Below are 16,781 nucleotides of genomic sequence, written 5' to 3' on the forward strand. Positions count from 1 at the left end.
AAATTCTTAAGGACATGTTAAAATTGGTGAGTCAATTTACTAGCTGGAATTTGTAATCTAAAACATGTGACTTGGTCTGGATATAAGAGAGAAGAAAGTGTTATGAAGTGTGACAACCTGGAGAGTACAAATCCCAACTAAAGACATTTAAAACAAAAACTGTAAGGATGTTGTAAAGGCCAGTTTGCAATCTCTGCTTTGTTCTCACCTCTACACTGGCCAGCACATACTATGAACAAATGCACTGGTTCATTTCTTATCTGATTAGAAACTATAATTCTTTACTAAAGGACACAGGGAGAGGCACAGTGGTCCTCAAGAGACTCTTGTGTCTGTTGCCTCATCAGGGCTTTAGGCTCACCTCCATTTTCCCTCATAGCTATGAATCGCCTAGCTAGTTTTTGGCTTAATGAGATTTCCACTGCATTTTAGAGGATAATGTTCACACAGCAATAACAACAACAAGAACAAAAAAAAAAACCCATTACAAACCTTATGTTTCCTCTTGCCTTTGTTGGAAACTTTCTCTGAGGCTTGTTTCTGAGCCTCTCTTGTGTGCTTTTCTGGCACATTTTTCTTTTCCCCCTTGGGTGGCTCTGCTTCTTTGTAAGGCTTTCCTGGTATTCTAGTCAAGAGATTCAGGTCAATCTTCACAATAAGTGGATACCTGTCATCAGGCTCACTGAGGGGTGAAAGAAGTTCCTTCTCTTCCATAGGAGAGAACATTCGTTGCCGAAAAAAGCTATCTTCTTCCTCCACTGAGGAGGGTTTAACGGGAGTCCTATTACTCTCAGGGTACTTAGGAGTTTGTGAGGAAGGAGGAAGGCTCTCACTTTCATCGGAATCTGAGGATGAGGTATCTGTTTCTATAATTTCCCTTGATTTCTGGGAAGATTTACTTGTTGACTTATATTTCTTTTTCTCTGCTGAAGGTCGAGGGGAAGATTTGGACTCCTTTTTTATATTGGGTTTTCTTGAGCCTTTGGTGGCTGCTTTGTGTCTGCTGGAGGGCATGCTGGTAGTCATGTCTACAGGAGTTTCACTCTCTATCTTCAGGCCTCCACGGGGCTCTTCAGCAGCTGCCTTCTCAGTCTTTTTGGGTTGTTTTTTTCCTACAGTTCTCCTCTGTGCTGTGCTGTCACTCTGGGCAGGAGACTTTTGCCTCCCACGCCCACTTTCTGATCCCTTTTGGACAGTTTTGGAGTCTCGTCCAGGAGTAGCAGAACTTGTTTCTTTAGGACCACCTGGATCCGTGTAGCTATTCCCTGTTCCCTGTTCTCGGCCTTCCTTTTTATAGCCTTGAGATGATGGGATATTACTGTCCACGGAAGAAGCTGGTGACACTTTATGTGGATTTACTTTATTCAGCCAGTTATCAAGTTGCCATTTATTTGTGGGAGGTGGTTCAGGCTGAAAAACAGAGAAAGAAGTATGCTTTTTCAGTACTGAAACTTTCTCCTTTCTTCATAATCTCAAGGAAGAGGAAAAAACACAATGCCTAACACCAAGACAAAAGCATTTGTTTTTCATAGTTCTAACTGAACCAAAGCAAAAGGCTAAAAATAATAATAGCTCTAATCACTTGAATGAGAATATAAGCTAATTATTTTATATATAGCCTTTAAATACTAAATAGACCTGTCAGGAATCCATACAGTACATTTAATTCCAGAAAGCAAACAAACGATGTAGGCACCAACAGAGATTTTAAACCACATTTTATCAAGCTACAGTGAATTTATACTATTTAAGACTTCTTTTCACCATAACTAAATAACATGAGTCACCAGGCTGAAACAAAAGTAAAGCTCAAAGTAAATACTGGGCATCACCAGGGGCCTTCAGAGTGCCTACAGAAGGGACCCTCTTGCCTCCCTCTCACCTCAGGAGATGCACTCTGGGATGGCTCATTTGCCTCACTGTCACTGGAACTACTTTCACTCTCTGAGTCAGATCCAGAGCTGCTTTCAGATCCACTGTGGCTGCTAGAATCATCCCTGGAGTTATCTGCCCCTTCACTATTATGGTGTGAAGGTTCAGAGTTACTAAAAGAAATAAAAAATATAAATGACCAAAAGATTTTTTTTAAGAATGACAACAGGTAAGCATTCAAAGTTGACACTCCACTTTATTTAAAATGTTTACTATTTGTTAAGCTCTTCAAATTCTATGATTCTCGAACTTTATTATAAATGAAATAAATACTTCCTTAAAAAGTTTCTGAAATGCAGCATTAGCCATTAGTACTCACCTTTAAAAAAAGCTTTACTGGGGTACAAAATACTCTAAAATTCATTTATTTTAAACACACAATTCACAATGATTTTTAGTTAATTTACAGAGTTGTAATAATAATATTTACTTTATAAGGTCAATTACTCTATCACTACACACTGTTATCAGATTGACCCTTCCACTCTAAATAAAACAAAAAATAAAAGGATGCCTACCTTCCTGGTGTACTCCTTGGCATTGTCTTATCACAATCCTAAAATTAAAACATGAGAGGAAATTTATAAATGAATAAATAGTACTTTATCTGCTTAATGTGAACAATATGTGAAATCTTAATAGAAAAACTTTCTTCTCTAATATATGCATCAATGGTCACTTAACACTTATGAAATACTGTTTTTACCTGAATAAAAACGAACTGCCAGGATAAGATTAAAAGCTGTATTAATAGTTCTGCTTGTCAACAATCTCATGCTTCATGAGGATGTTCTAATATATGGTAAGTAATAAGGAAAAGCCATTTTTAAAAAAAAAAAGGGAAAAAAATGGAGGTTTAAAGACAGAGTGGAAAACTATAATATTCCAGTGTCAGAAAAGCAGGAATGAACTTATTTTAAATATCTGGATCATAAATGTATTATTCAATTATAATTCTTGTAAAATACAATAAAAACAAACACTGTATGAAACTAGTAAATCATAAATAGACACACCTGTTCCCCATCACTGTCTTCACTGCTGCTTAGTTTTAAGTCATCTTTTAACATACTAGAAGGAAAAGGCAGAAAGGATGATTATTTTGGGAATTTCACCATGGCATAGCAGAGTATTAGATATTCAACAATAATTCTAGAAATAATCACTGTGGTAGCCAAAGATTTAATTGCAAAATAAAGAAAAGACCCAGTAAGTCTTATTCTGTCTGGTTTGCTTTATATCCAGAGTAAAAAACTGGGAGAGATGAAATTTAACAATTTTAATTTTGGAAGCTCTAACTTTTCCATAAGTAAAATATTCATCTTTCTTTTCTAATTAAATAAAAGTTACCTTCCACAAACTCTTACTCACTTGTCATCTCTAATTTTTCTCTAATTGCATATATACAAACTCATTCATTATTAAAACAAATTACCATACTCATACCCAATAGTCCACTAGAGGAATATGACTCTCAAAAAGAAGGAAGATAAAATGGAAGCATCAGCAATTCTCTTTCACTATCCCCAGTGTTTTATGAAGAGATACGTACACTTGGGTAATTGTGAAAACCAGAACACACAAAGTGCTAGTTCATAAATGCCTTGCTATGAAAGATGAGTACTCTTTGCAGATGTCCAATTTTGGGTAAGAACCTTGGTTATACAAGAGAAATAACCATGTATGAATTAAAAATAACTCCAGAGTTATATATATAAAATGTATATATATAAAATATATATAATTATTATATATAATACATATAATAAATCCAGAGTCCAAATCTTTCTTAATCAAAATTCAAATCAACTATTAATTTAAAAGTAAAATTACAGATTTATATTTTCCTTAAGGCCACAGAATCAAAAACAAAATTAAAAACTGAGTAATGAATCACAAAACACTCCTTGCCTTTTTATAAGAAAGGAAAAATTAACACAAACCTTAGGGAAAACTAGAAAATGTTTGATTTCTATCACCACTAGTTACATTACCTTTCTTCTCAAAATTTCCTGACAGTCTTCAATCAATGGAAAGGAAATCTTTCACTCCTCCTCCTACTAATACTCTCCCCTCAAAGCTTAACCTGTTTCTAAATCTGATCCCAAATTCAGAGTTTCACATAAACCACCACCTTGATACAAAGTAACCAGATGATTATAGAACTATGAAATCTGTTCTAAGGATGACCAAATAAGTGGGGCAAATAAAAAGGTCTTCTTTTGGTCCAGGTCTCAGTACATCTCTATGACTGGTTTCCTATAAAGAAATGTACTTACTCTGAATTCTCTCAGCCCTTATGATTTAATAATGGCAGGTCAATGAACCTGTTTACACATGTGAGTATGTCAAAGCTTTTACCATACTGCTTAAGGTACTGGATGCTCTTGTTCCCTCAGAAAGCAAAGTTATCTGCACATATATGGTAAGCTCCCATCGGTTTTCTGCACATGAATAAATATTATAAACAGGAATTTACATAATTTGAACTCTTCAGCAGTCAGGTGAAATTACTTGTATTCATATATTTTCATTCTCACTCAATTCCCACTATGTTCAGCTGAAGAGACTGAGGTTATCAGTATAGACTGTGGTTATACTGGTTGTTCACTTTCTTTAGAATTTTGTTTCAATCACTGGATTAACTTGTGGTCTCAGGAATTCAGCAGTAAATTCATTCTTTAAGTTGGAATTTATTATCATCCAATATACCACTCTACTACATTCTGATACATATTTCTGGGTCTATCTATAAAATAAAAGTAGGAAAACAACACAGACAGTATGAACTATGCTGTTTTAATATTCTAAATTTTGTGGTCAAATGGAGGGCTTTACTAAGAAGAATCCTGTATTTTTTTCGGTTTGTTTTTTTAAACAAATTATCAACACAAACACTTCTGAAAGATAAGAAAAAAGTGTAATCATAGAGCAGGGGTAGGTAAACTATGGTCCCACAAGCCAAATCTAGGCCTGTTTTGTAAAGAAAGTTTCAACTGGAACATAACCACACCCGTAGTCTCTGGCTGCTTTTATGGTACAACAGCAAAGTTGAGTAGTTGAGACAGAAACCATCTGGACCCTAAAGTCTAATAAACTATTTCACTATCTGGTCTTTTACATAAAAGTTTGCCTACCTGTGCCTTAAAAGATTAAACACATATTTCTAAGTGTTCTAGATATCCAGATACTACAAGTTAGATTTTGAGCAAAAAAAAGACACACATTTAAACTTACGATTTAGACTGGTGTGCATTTGAAGTTTTAGAAGAAGGATTATATCTTTCTGGAGCAAAAAAGAATGCAGACATCAGCAACTATAGTACGGCTATTCATATTTTAAAATGTCTATCTATATAACCTCAAAGAAATAGAAATAAAAACAATGGGATATAATTCTTCATCAATCAAATCGGTAACACTTTAATGTACATAATATGAAATACTGGTGCAAACAGGCATGTCACATGTTATTGGTAGGACTGTAAATTCATACAATCTTTCTGGAGGGCAATTTGATAATATTATCTTACCAATACTGTAAATGCACATATCCACTGACCAAGCAGCTAAAAGGAAATGAATTTACACTACAAGTACATCTGGAGGAATACATACACACAAATAAACACTCACACAGTTTATTATAGCATGGTTTGCAACAGCAAAACTGGAAACCAATGCCCATCTACAGGGGACTAGATAAATACATTAGGATAGTTTCAACAATATAACACATTTTTGTTTTTAAAAAAGAGTGAACTAGAGCTTTATACTGATATTAAAAAAAAAAAATGTGACAGTGTTAGTCATTCAGTCGTGTCCGACTCTTTGCGACCCCATGGACTGTAGCCCGCCAGGCTCCCCTGTCCATAGGGATTCGCCAGGCAAGAATACTGGAGTGGGTTGCCATGCCCTCCTCCAGGGGATCTTCCTAACCCAGGAATCAAAAACTCAGGTCTCCTGCATTGCAGGCAGATTCTTCACTGTCTGAGCCACCAGGGAAGCCCACACTGATATAAAGACAGTTCTAAAATAAATTAAGAGAAAAACACAGGTAATAAAGAGAAGGTGCAGCTTATGGTCCCATTTGCCAATAGTTAGCTATGGACAGAGAGAACGGGGGAAGAGAAGCAGAAGTAAAGAGATACTTTTAAAAGATTTTAAGAGAAAATGAATACTTTCTGGCCTACAGTTATTTATTTACTATGTATCTATAATGTTGGGTCCTTTTTTCCTATCTGTAGCTTTAAGACAGAACAAAGAAATAGGTACATAAGATTTGTTAACCTTAAAATGGACCTCTGCTTTAAGATCACTAAAAGTCAACAAACTAAGGACTAAAAAAGCTCCACATTTTAACCTCTCAAAACAGCTTATTACCAGAGTAAATATACCTGAGAAGTTACTGCTCTTGGCAAAAGAACATTTGTTTGTTTTTAGAGAGCTTTATGGTGAAGTCCAGACATTTGCAAGGTTCCTGACCTTACCACTACCAATTCATACAGCCATCAACTCGTGGAACCACAATGAAATTCCCCATAGCTATCTTCCCCTCAAGTTCTTCTGAGAGGCCAAGACAGTGGAGGTAGACAGGGACTTTGTAGCAGACATCAGACTTTCTTCCCAGCTAAAAAGACCCAGAAAGAATTGAATGGCTCTTGGGGATATGAGGTGGCCATCAAATTGAACTCATGAGCTCTGAACTACTAGTTCAAATACTTAATAAAAATAGCTTATTTTGATACCAAGTGATTTATAATTCTTCATTTTTTAAGCTAAGATTCAGTTCAACCCATTACTAATCATCAGATCATAAATACTGGGATAAGATACACAAAAGAATTATTAAAGAAACATATGATGTGACCACGAGAAATGAAATAAACAGCTTAATTTTATAAAAACCAAGAGGAAAAGAAATACTCACTTTGTTCTCCAGGGGCAAAACTGGACTGCTGAGACTCCTGAGAAAAAGGGACATAAAATTATATAGTGACATTAAGAGAAAAAGGTTCATTAGAGAAAAATACTTCATATTAAACTACTCATTTCCAACTAATTCAATGAAAGAGTCTGTTGAGTTACTAAGAATGCATAAAAGACAAAAGCAAAAGCAAAACAAAAAAGAATGCATAAAAAAAAAAAAACACTGAAAGAATTTAATGATCCCATCTGATCAGCTTCACCAATTCAATGGTCAGTAGTAGAGCTTCCCAGAGCTTAATACAGAAAAGTACCAATCTATGTAACAGTCTTTCTTTATCATTTGTTTTTAGCAGCATCCTTGGCACTCATATCCTAATTTAATTCTTGGTCTTAAGAAAATGTTACTTTTTAAAGAATACAAATAATGATGTATTAAAATGAAGATGGCTGTGCAAACTATATTTACTCAAAACATACCACTATTATGGACTAGTGACCCTTTCACAGTTACTCCCATGTCATTTTACCGCAACCTCCCCCCCCCCCGCCCACTCCCAATATCTTATAATTAGCAACCTCAGGAAGAGATCTCCCATACTCATTTTACATACTTCTTTGTAAGCCCTACATTAGCACTGTGCCTGGCACTCAGCAAGCATCAGTTTAAAAAAAAGCCAAAATGTCCAGGAAAGAAACTTTTCAAACTCAACTTTCAAGACGAGAACAGCTGTTTCACAAGTGCAAGTTGTACATTTTTCTAGGTTAAGTCTGTGGGACACAGTGCAGTACACTAAGATTACACAAACATCCCTAATCTCTTCAAAAGCTTACTTAAAAATAAGTATAATCTTCTAAGAATGACAGAATTACCTGTGAAAGAGAAATCCAAACAGTATCAAAGCTAAAATATAGTTTTGCTGTTTAAAAATACTTTAAACCTACACCAACGGTCAACTGATTTTCAACAAGGGTGTGAAGACCATCCAACACAGAAAGAATACTCTTCAACAAAAGGTGCTAGGACAAGTGAATAGTCATATGCAAACTAATGAAGTTGGATCCTTACTGCAGACAATATAAAAAAAAATTAACCTGGAATAGATCGAAGACCTAAATCTAAGAGATAAAACTACAAACTCTTAGAAGAAAATGCAGTGCCAAATCTTAATAACCTTGGATTTGGCAAAGAATTCTTATATATGACACCAAAAGCACACGACATGAAAGAAATAGATAAACTGGATTTCATTAAAATCAAGAACTTTTGTGCTTCAAAGGACACCATCAAGAAGGCGAAAAGACAACACACAAATTGAGGAGAAAATATTTGCAAATCATATATCTGAAAAGAGACTGGTATCTACAGTATACAAAAAGCTGTTATAACTCAATGCTGAAAGTCAAGTAACCCAATGGAAAAAAATGGGTAAAGGATCTGACTATACATTTTCCCAAGAAATGTGACTAGAAAGCATATGAAAAGATTTTTGACTTCATTTGTCACTGGCAGGAAATGCAAATCAAATTGACAATGAGATATCATTTCATACCCACTAAGATGACTAGAATCAAAAATATAACTGCAGTGTTGATAAGAATGTGGAGAAACTGAAAGCCTAATAGGAAATATTAAATGGTATATCTAGCTGCTTTGGAAAGCATTCTGGCAGTTCCTCAGATAATTAAACATAAGAGTTACAACGTGATCCAGCAATTCTGCCCCAGGTATATAACCAAGTGAAATGAAAACATGTCCACACAAAAAATTGTGCCCAAAGGTTTACAGAAGTATTAGTCATAGTAGCCAAAAGCCGAAAACAACCCAAATTTCCATCAGCTGTTGTTGTGTTAGACACTCAGTCATGTCCAACTCTTTGTGACTCCATGGACTGCAGCCCACCAGGCTCCTCTGTCCCTGGGATTCTCCAGGCAAGAATACCGGTAGAGGTTGCCATTTCCTTCTCCAAGGGAATCTTCCCAACCCAGGGATCAAACCTGGGTCTCCTGCATTGCAGGCAGATTCTTAACTGTCTAAGCCACTAGCCCTCCAACAGGTGATGAATGTATAAACAAAATGATATACATCTAAACAATGGATTATTATTTGACCATAAAAAAGAATTAAGGAACTGATACATGCTACAACTTGGAAGAACCTTGAACATTATGTGAAGAGAAGAATCCAGTTGCAAGAGATATGCAATATATGCTATTATTTCATTTACATGAAATGTCCAGAAAGGGGAAATCAATAGAGAGGACATATTGGTTGGGCAGGACTGAACTGGGAGGGGAACAGAAGGAAAAAGGTTGATAGCTAAATAAATGGTAGGGAGCTTCCTTTGGAGGTGATAAAAAATGTTAAACAATAAAAAAAAATTCTTTTTGGCTATGCCACATGCTTGCGGGATCTTAGTTCCCTGACCTGGGATTGAATCCGGGCCCTTGTCAGTGAAAGTGCAGAGTCCTAAGCACTGGATCACCACAGATTTCCCAAAATGTTTAAAAATTCACTGCTATAATGGTTGCACATATCTATAAATATGTTCAAAACCATTTAATTATATACTCTGAATCTGTGATTTGCATGATATGTGAATTCTATCTCAACAAAGCTATTCTAAAAAAGTCTTTAAATACATCAGTGACCAAGAGGTCATTCCTGTGAATCTTATTAAAAATGAAAAGAAGGATTTCCCTGGTGGTACAGTGGCTAGGACTCTGCGCTCCCAATACAGGGGGTCTGGGTTCAATCCCTGGTCAGGAAACTGGATCCTGCATGTCCCAACTATGACCCAGAGCAGCCAAGCAAACATTTACTTTTTACATGGAAAGAATTCTCTACCCGGCCTTGAATGACTAATTGTCTTATACTCGTTTACCTGGTAAATGGTCTAACAGTTCAATAACCTAAGCTTTTAAGTAGTCTCTTGATTCCTTTTTCTCACCTCTGACAATAGTCAGTCAGCTAGTGACCAAAGGCAACTGGAGGGACTTCCCTGGTGGTCCAGTGGTTAAGACTCCATATTTCCAATGCAGGAGACATGGGTTTGATTCCTGTTTGGGGAATTAAGATCCTATGGGCCACACAGGTGGCCTAAAAAAAAAAAACCAAAATCTATAAAATAAATAAGCAAATATGACTGGATTCTGTCTAGACCATCTACTTATATGCAACACCTTCTCCTCTCCATCTGTACTACAAAGACGTAGGTTCTCACCTTTCTTCATTTACAGTGGTCATCTAACAGATCTTCCTGGCTCCAGCCTTTCTCTCTTTCACTCAACTACAGCCTCTAGTTGACCTTTCTAAAGTCCAAGTCTTAGTATGTATCATTAATACTCCCCTATTTTTCACAGAGTGTACAACGGCTCTTCATTTTTCCTAAGGCTGAAACCCAAACTCCTTGATACACATTCACTCACATATCTAAGTACTGGAAAAACACAATAAGCAAAAACTGACAAGGTCTTTGTCTTCATGGAACTTAATATCAATGAGTATTTTTGCAACCACTCATGCAAATCAAGATAAAATAGCAACTGTGTTAAGTACAACAAAGGGCAAAAGCTTGCACAGTATTATAAAGTAATATAAAAATAACAATTTTATTATTATTATGTGTGTGTGCATGAGAAACAAACATACAGATACCCATACACACACACACACCTGACCAGGAAAATGAGCAAAGGCTTCCCTGAGTAGGTACTGCTCAGGATGAAATTTGAAGGATATGTAGGAAGTAAACTGGGAAAGGATGAGAAATGTAAGTGTTCAGGGTAGACAGAAAAGCATGTGTAAAGGCAAGGAAGAATAGGAGCCTATCTAGTATAAAGAACTTCAAGGCAGCCCACGAGAGGAAAAAGTATAGAAGGAAGAGGGTTAAGAAATTAAATTCAGGACCATAGAGGCTAAATCACATAGCTGATTTTTATAGACCATATTAAAGGTTTGTGTGTTTGTGTGTGTGTGTGTGTGTGTGTGTGTGTGTGTGTGTGCAGTTTACTAAGCTGAAGAATTATACATCTACATACTGTGATGATTACCTTGGCTATTAAGTAGAGAACAGCTTTGAGAAATCTAGAATGGAAGTAAAGATATTTCTGTTAGGAGGTAACTGCAGTGGTGCAAATAGGAGATGACTACAGCTTAAAGATACTGGTCTCCAAGCTTTTTTGATCATGTACTCCCCACCACTAAGACAGTTTTGCATTTGTATCTCCCAAATATGTGTGTGCTCAGTTGCATCTGACTTTTGTGACCCCCTGTCAAGTTTCTCTGTCCATGGAATTTTCTAGGTAAGAATGTTGAAATGGGTTGCCATCTGCATTACTATTTAACTAGTATATATTATGTAAGACCAAAATATTAAAATTCTAAAGGGCTCAGATAAAATAATATTCTAGAGTAATTTAAAAATTGTATTTATCAATGGCAACAACGATTTCCTTACATACACACAAAAATGCAGTCTGACACTAAAACTGGTTTGATAATTGTTCCACTGGGTATCACAAAGACACAGCTAGACAAATGGAAGAGATGCTATACTGACTAAATCATGATACCAAAATTTCAATCTTGCAGATTAATATGCAAAAGTTTCTGTTGAAATTTAGCTAATAGATTTCCAGTGGTCATTGACACAAAACAATTTTTCAAGAAAATAAAAGGTTATGGTTTAGTATTTTTAGGTAATGGGTTCAAAACTCACTGACGTTAGAAAACTCTGTTTCCAAGTCTTTAAAGCTTGTACATATGACAATCATCACAGTTTTTGTCAACAACAATAAAAAATACAGGACTTCCCTGGTGGTTCAGTGGTTTAGAATCCGCCTGCCAATACAGGTGGCCCAGGTTTGATCCTTCGTCCAGGAAGATTCCCTATGCAACTTAAGCCCATGTACCCTAGAGTCTGTGCTTTGCAAAAAGAGAAGCCTCAGCAATACAATGAGAAGCCCATGCACCACAACTAGAGAAAGTCTGTGTGCAGCAACAAAGACCCAGAGCAGCCATAAATAAACAACAATGGAAACACATAGTGATGACATTATTTTTAAAACGTTGCCTTCCTAACTTGAGGCAGTTACTTTTTCATTCATTGTTAGGACATCACTTTTATTCTAAGAGGGTTTAATTTATTATCATTTTAAATATGCTATGAAAAGATCTAATCTATTTGGGACTTATGTATGAAAGAGAGGGAGGGGAAAGGGAAAAAGGAAGGACGGAAGGAAGGAGAAGAGGGTGGGAGGGACAGAAAGGAAAGGAAGGAGGTATCTAAACTGCTAAGTCACTTCAGTCGTGTCCGACACTGTGCGACCCCATAGACGGCAGCCCACCAGGCTCCCCCGTCCCTGGGATTCTCCAGGCAAGAACAATGGAGTGGGTTGCCATTTCCTTCTCCAATGCATGAAAGTGAAAAGTGAAAGTGAAGTTGCTCAGTCGTGTCCGACTCTTAGCGACCCCATGGACCACAGCCTACCAGGCTCCTTCATCCATGGGATTTTCCAGGCAAGAGTACTAGAGTGGGGTGCCATTGCCTTCTCCGACTTTTAAGTACACCAACTCTTATTGTCATTAAACAAATAATCAGTGAACTTCTCGGTTAATATAAAAAGTATTTGGGAGTGCCACACCAGTTCTCCATGAAGGAAGGGGGAGGAGAAATTATCTATACTTTAGGACTTTTCTCTGTTATATCTTTCTTTGAGTGGTACACACACAAACACAGCTTTTCAAGTATTTTATAATTGAAGTTACCAGAAGCCTGGTAGCTCAGATGGTAAAGAATATGCCTGCAATGCAGAAGACCCAGGATTGATTCCTGGGTCAGGAAGATCCCCTGGAAGAGGAAATGGCAATCCACTCCAGTATTCTTGCCTGGAGAATTCCATGGACAGAGGAGCCTGCGGGCTACAATCCATGGGGTCTCAAAGAGTTGGACACAACTAAGGGACTAACACACACACACCTAACTGAGAAGAGAAGCAAACAATATCTTAAATTGGTACTGCTACTAGAAGCACCTACACTTTCACCCATCTATATAGAGCTAACTTTGTACACTGCATGGTTTATTCTAATACTTGTTTCTTAAATCTTTAGTTTTGCTTTCTAAGTTTGTTTCAATAGTGTTTCCTGACAAAGGAATGCATTTTAGTATGTTTTTTCTGTGTTCTCTCTGTACTGGATTTCACTCATTTTCTTTGCAATAAAAAGACCAAGTTTAAAAAAAAAAACAAACAAGTTTTTAAAAAGGGAGAACACTGGAAGAAACAACAAAAGAGGTTTTTAATAAAATCTTATTAGACTTGATTTATGTTAAAGGTTGTACTGAATACCACATAATTCAAAATGTCACTAAGTACAAATTATGATGCTTTCACCATTTTATCAGTTACTATCTCAAGGTATATGCTATATATACTAAAAGCAAGATTAATGATAAAAATGTGTGTCAAATTACTGCTGATAATCTGGATTTTTTTCTTATTTTTTCTGCTTATGGCATCTTTGTTTCTACTATGCAGTGGCAGATAAAGAGCTCATACTTGGAGAAGGACAATCTCAACTTTGCCATTTTCTTGTTTGGTCAGAAAAGGATTTGTGTGTTATTTTCTTTTGATAGTTTCACTGCAGGTATGTCTTTTAAGCCATTTGTGCATTGGTGAAGATTAGCTGAATTAAAATCAGTTAACACAATCTATAAATAATCTTAACAAAGCACACTTAAAACTGCAACATGCCACAGCTAGGAAGAACAAATGAACAAGAATAACTCTATCAACTTCTCCATATTGAAAAGACCTAAACTTCTCTTTGGATACCTCACATACCAGACATAAAATGTGATCATCTGTCATTCAGATCAAGGAATAGAAATATGTACTTATTTCATTTTTCTTTTGAGACTAAAAAAAAAAAAAATTAGGGTTTTTAGAACTAAAATATAAGAATAAAGTTTTCATCTCCCACCTCCCATTCTTGAATGGCACACAACACTGGGATATATATTTTCCACTCTAGAGACTGTTGACTTAACTACAGTGGTAACAATAAAGATGGAGAAAAATGAATGAAACTGAAACACATTAAAGGAGTTAAAATCATTAGGACTTGGTGACAGTCTGTGAGGTGTGATAATGAGGGAAATGCCAAACATAACTCGTATAATCCTTTCTAGCTTCACTAAGATACGGAATGGTAGAAGAGAACCATGTTTGTTCTCTCTTCTTTTTGATTGGGGGAATCAAGAGTTCTCCACATGTTTAACTGTGCATCCAATTAAACACCAACTAACAGGTAATTTCTTAATCTGGATGAGTAGTGTATAGTGGAAGACAAGAAATAGTTAAACAATACTCAATGCTCACAAAAATTCTAATGAAGATAAAAAATGAAAAATGTTAACAGCAATTTCCAAAATGGGCCACTGATGATCTTAATGGCTTTAGTAAGGCATTGAGAGTGAAAAGCAAGATCAGATTGGACTGAGGATTGAGAGAAGGAAAGTATTAATATACAGACAGCAAATATGAACCATTCTTTAATAAGCTTAACTTAATAAGTGTAGTGGCTAGTTAAGCTTAACTTAACAAGTAAATGACAGTGATTCACTAATAAACGAGCTCTCCAAATATGTTCTTAAATTCAACTTCTCACCCATCACTATGAACTGCTCTTTCAGAACTGTTGGTGTATGCTCAGCCACTCAGTTGTGTCCAACTTTTTGTGACCCCATGGAATGCAGCCCACCATGTTCCTCTGTCCATGGGATTTCTAGGCAAGAATACTGGATTGGGTTGCCAATTCCTACTCCAGGAATCAAACCCATGTCTCCGGAGTCTCCTGCACTGGCTGGTAGATTCTTTATCACTGAACCACCTGGGAAGCCGTTCAGACCTGTTGCTTAGCTGCTAAGTCATGTCTGACTCTTTGGACTATAGCCCATCAGCCTCCACTGTCCCTGGAATTTCCAAGGCAAGAATACTGGAGTGGGTTGCCATTTTCTCCCTCTAGGGGATCTTTCTGACCCAGGGATTGAACCCACATCTCCTGTGTCTCCTTCACTAAGGCAGATTCTTTACCCACCAAGCCACCGGAGACCTGTTAATGGGTATGAAATCCTCTATGTTGTACTCCTCATCTTCCCATGTGCTTCTGGGAACTTACTTCTGGCACTTACTTACTTCCTTTGTAACCCCAGTTGTTTTCATCTTCTCAAGTGCCATCACTTGTCCCTTCTCTGTCTTTTCATTAGACCTAGTCCATATGGTTAGTGCACAAGAAGAATAAATACCTATTGAAGCTTCACATAAAGCTTTAAGCTATATTACACATGAAGCTGTATTCACTGAAAAGTCAGAGAATGAAACGTGCTACAAAAAAGCCAAACCCTGGACTTCCTTGGTGGTCCAGAGGTTAAGACTCTACTTCAGGGGGTGAGGGTTTGATTCCTGGTCAGGGAACTTATGATCCAGCATGTCACATGGTGGGGCCAGAAAAAAAACAAAAGCAAAACCCTGTAAAAGCTACCTAGCCAAAGCAATAATCAGTAAGTAGCTAACTGAGCTGTTTCAGAAAAAAAATCTAAACACAGTTCAGTTCAGTTTGGTCATGTCCAACTCTTTGCGACCCCATGGACTGCAGCACAACAGGCTTCCCTGTCCATCATCAACACCTGAAGCTTGCTCAAACTCATGTCCACCAAATCGGTGATGCCATCCAACCATCTCATCCTCTGTCATCCCCTTCTCCCCCTGGCTTCAATCTTTCCCACACCAGGGTCTTTTCTAATGAGTCTGTACTTCACATGACTTCAGCATCAGTCCTTCCAATGAATATTCAGGACTGATTTCCTTTAGGATTGACTGGTTGGATATCCCTGCAGTCCAAGGGACTCTCAAGAGTCTTCTCCAACACCACAGTTCAAAAGCATCAATTCTTCAGTGCTCAGCTTTCTTTATGGTCCAACTCTTTCATCCATACATGACTATTGGAAAACCCTAGCTTTGACTAGGTAGACCCTTGTTGGCAAAGTAATGTCTCTGCTTTTTAATATGTTGTCCAGATTTGTCATAGCTTTTCTTCCAAGGAGCAAGCGTCTTTCAATTTCATGGCTGTAGTCACCATCTGCAGTGATTTTGGAGCCCAAGAAAATAAACCGTTCCCACTGTTTCCATTGTTTACTCAGGTAAATAGTTACTTGAGCATATATTAATATATCTAAATTCAGTCAACAAACGTTTACTGAATAGCTATTATGTGCCAGAAACTATTCTATTGGTACCATCTAAATGGCTCAGTGATATATCTACAGCACCAAGAACACTGCCAGGGATTGTTCAAAACATACAGCTGAACATGAGTAAAGGCAGTCAAGAGCTTTAGTTCACTGCAAACTATTACTGGAAAATCTACCAACTTTTCCCTAAGCACACTCATTCACTCTGCTTTCCCTCCTGTGAAAAAGAATGACACAACTGTGCTCTGTGTGTGCGTGCTCAGGCACATCAGTTGTGTCCAACTCTTTGCGACCATATGGGCACTATATAGCCCACCAGGCTCCTCTGTCCATGGGATTTTCCAGGCAAGAATACTGGAGTTGGTTGCCATGCTGTCCTCCAGGGCATCATCCTGACTCAGGGATCTGCTGCATTGCAGGTGGATTTTTTACCCACTGAGCCACCTGGGAAGTTCTAATTGTGCTCCAAGGCAAATATTCTCTACTTTGGCACAAATTTCAATTCCTCTTGTGAAGATTTCCTAAGATTACCTTCTTTCTTTCCCACTTATCACTTGCTTTTCCTTTTTAACAAAATCACTTTCATCAGCATATAAATATAATAAAATGCCCTCATCTTATAAAAAAATACTCCCCAGACAATATCATCATACCCTTTTCTGGCACCAC

General features: G+C 37.0%; 1 protein-coding gene across 3 annotated transcripts in view; it reads right to left on the reverse strand.

Moving 5' to 3' along the window:
- Nucleotides 1-16,781, reverse strand: part of AFF4 (AF4/FMR2 family member 4) — a 79,524-nt gene that overhangs the window by 21,830 nt on the left and 40,913 nt on the right. For all 3 annotated transcript variants that reach the window (XM_043912760.1, XM_043912762.1, XM_043912761.1), the window contains 6 exons: nucleotides 6,863-6,899; nucleotides 5,170-5,218; nucleotides 2,949-3,003; nucleotides 2,451-2,488; nucleotides 1,883-2,045; nucleotides 493-1,410 (listed from right to left, as the gene is read on the reverse strand). In XM_043912760.1, the coding sequence (XP_043768695.1) occupies nucleotides 493-1,410; nucleotides 1,883-2,045; nucleotides 2,451-2,488; nucleotides 2,949-3,003; nucleotides 5,170-5,218; nucleotides 6,863-6,899 (1,260 nt within the window). The remainder of the gene's footprint in view (nucleotides 1-492; nucleotides 1,411-1,882; nucleotides 2,046-2,450; nucleotides 2,489-2,948; nucleotides 3,004-5,169; nucleotides 5,219-6,862; nucleotides 6,900-16,781) is intronic.

The sequence above is a fragment of the Cervus elaphus genome, chromosome 9 (genome assembly GCF_910594005.1).
Source record: "Cervus elaphus chromosome 9, mCerEla1.1, whole genome shotgun sequence".
In the NCBI taxonomy this organism is placed as follows: Eukaryota; Metazoa; Chordata; class Mammalia; order Artiodactyla; family Cervidae; genus Cervus; species Cervus elaphus.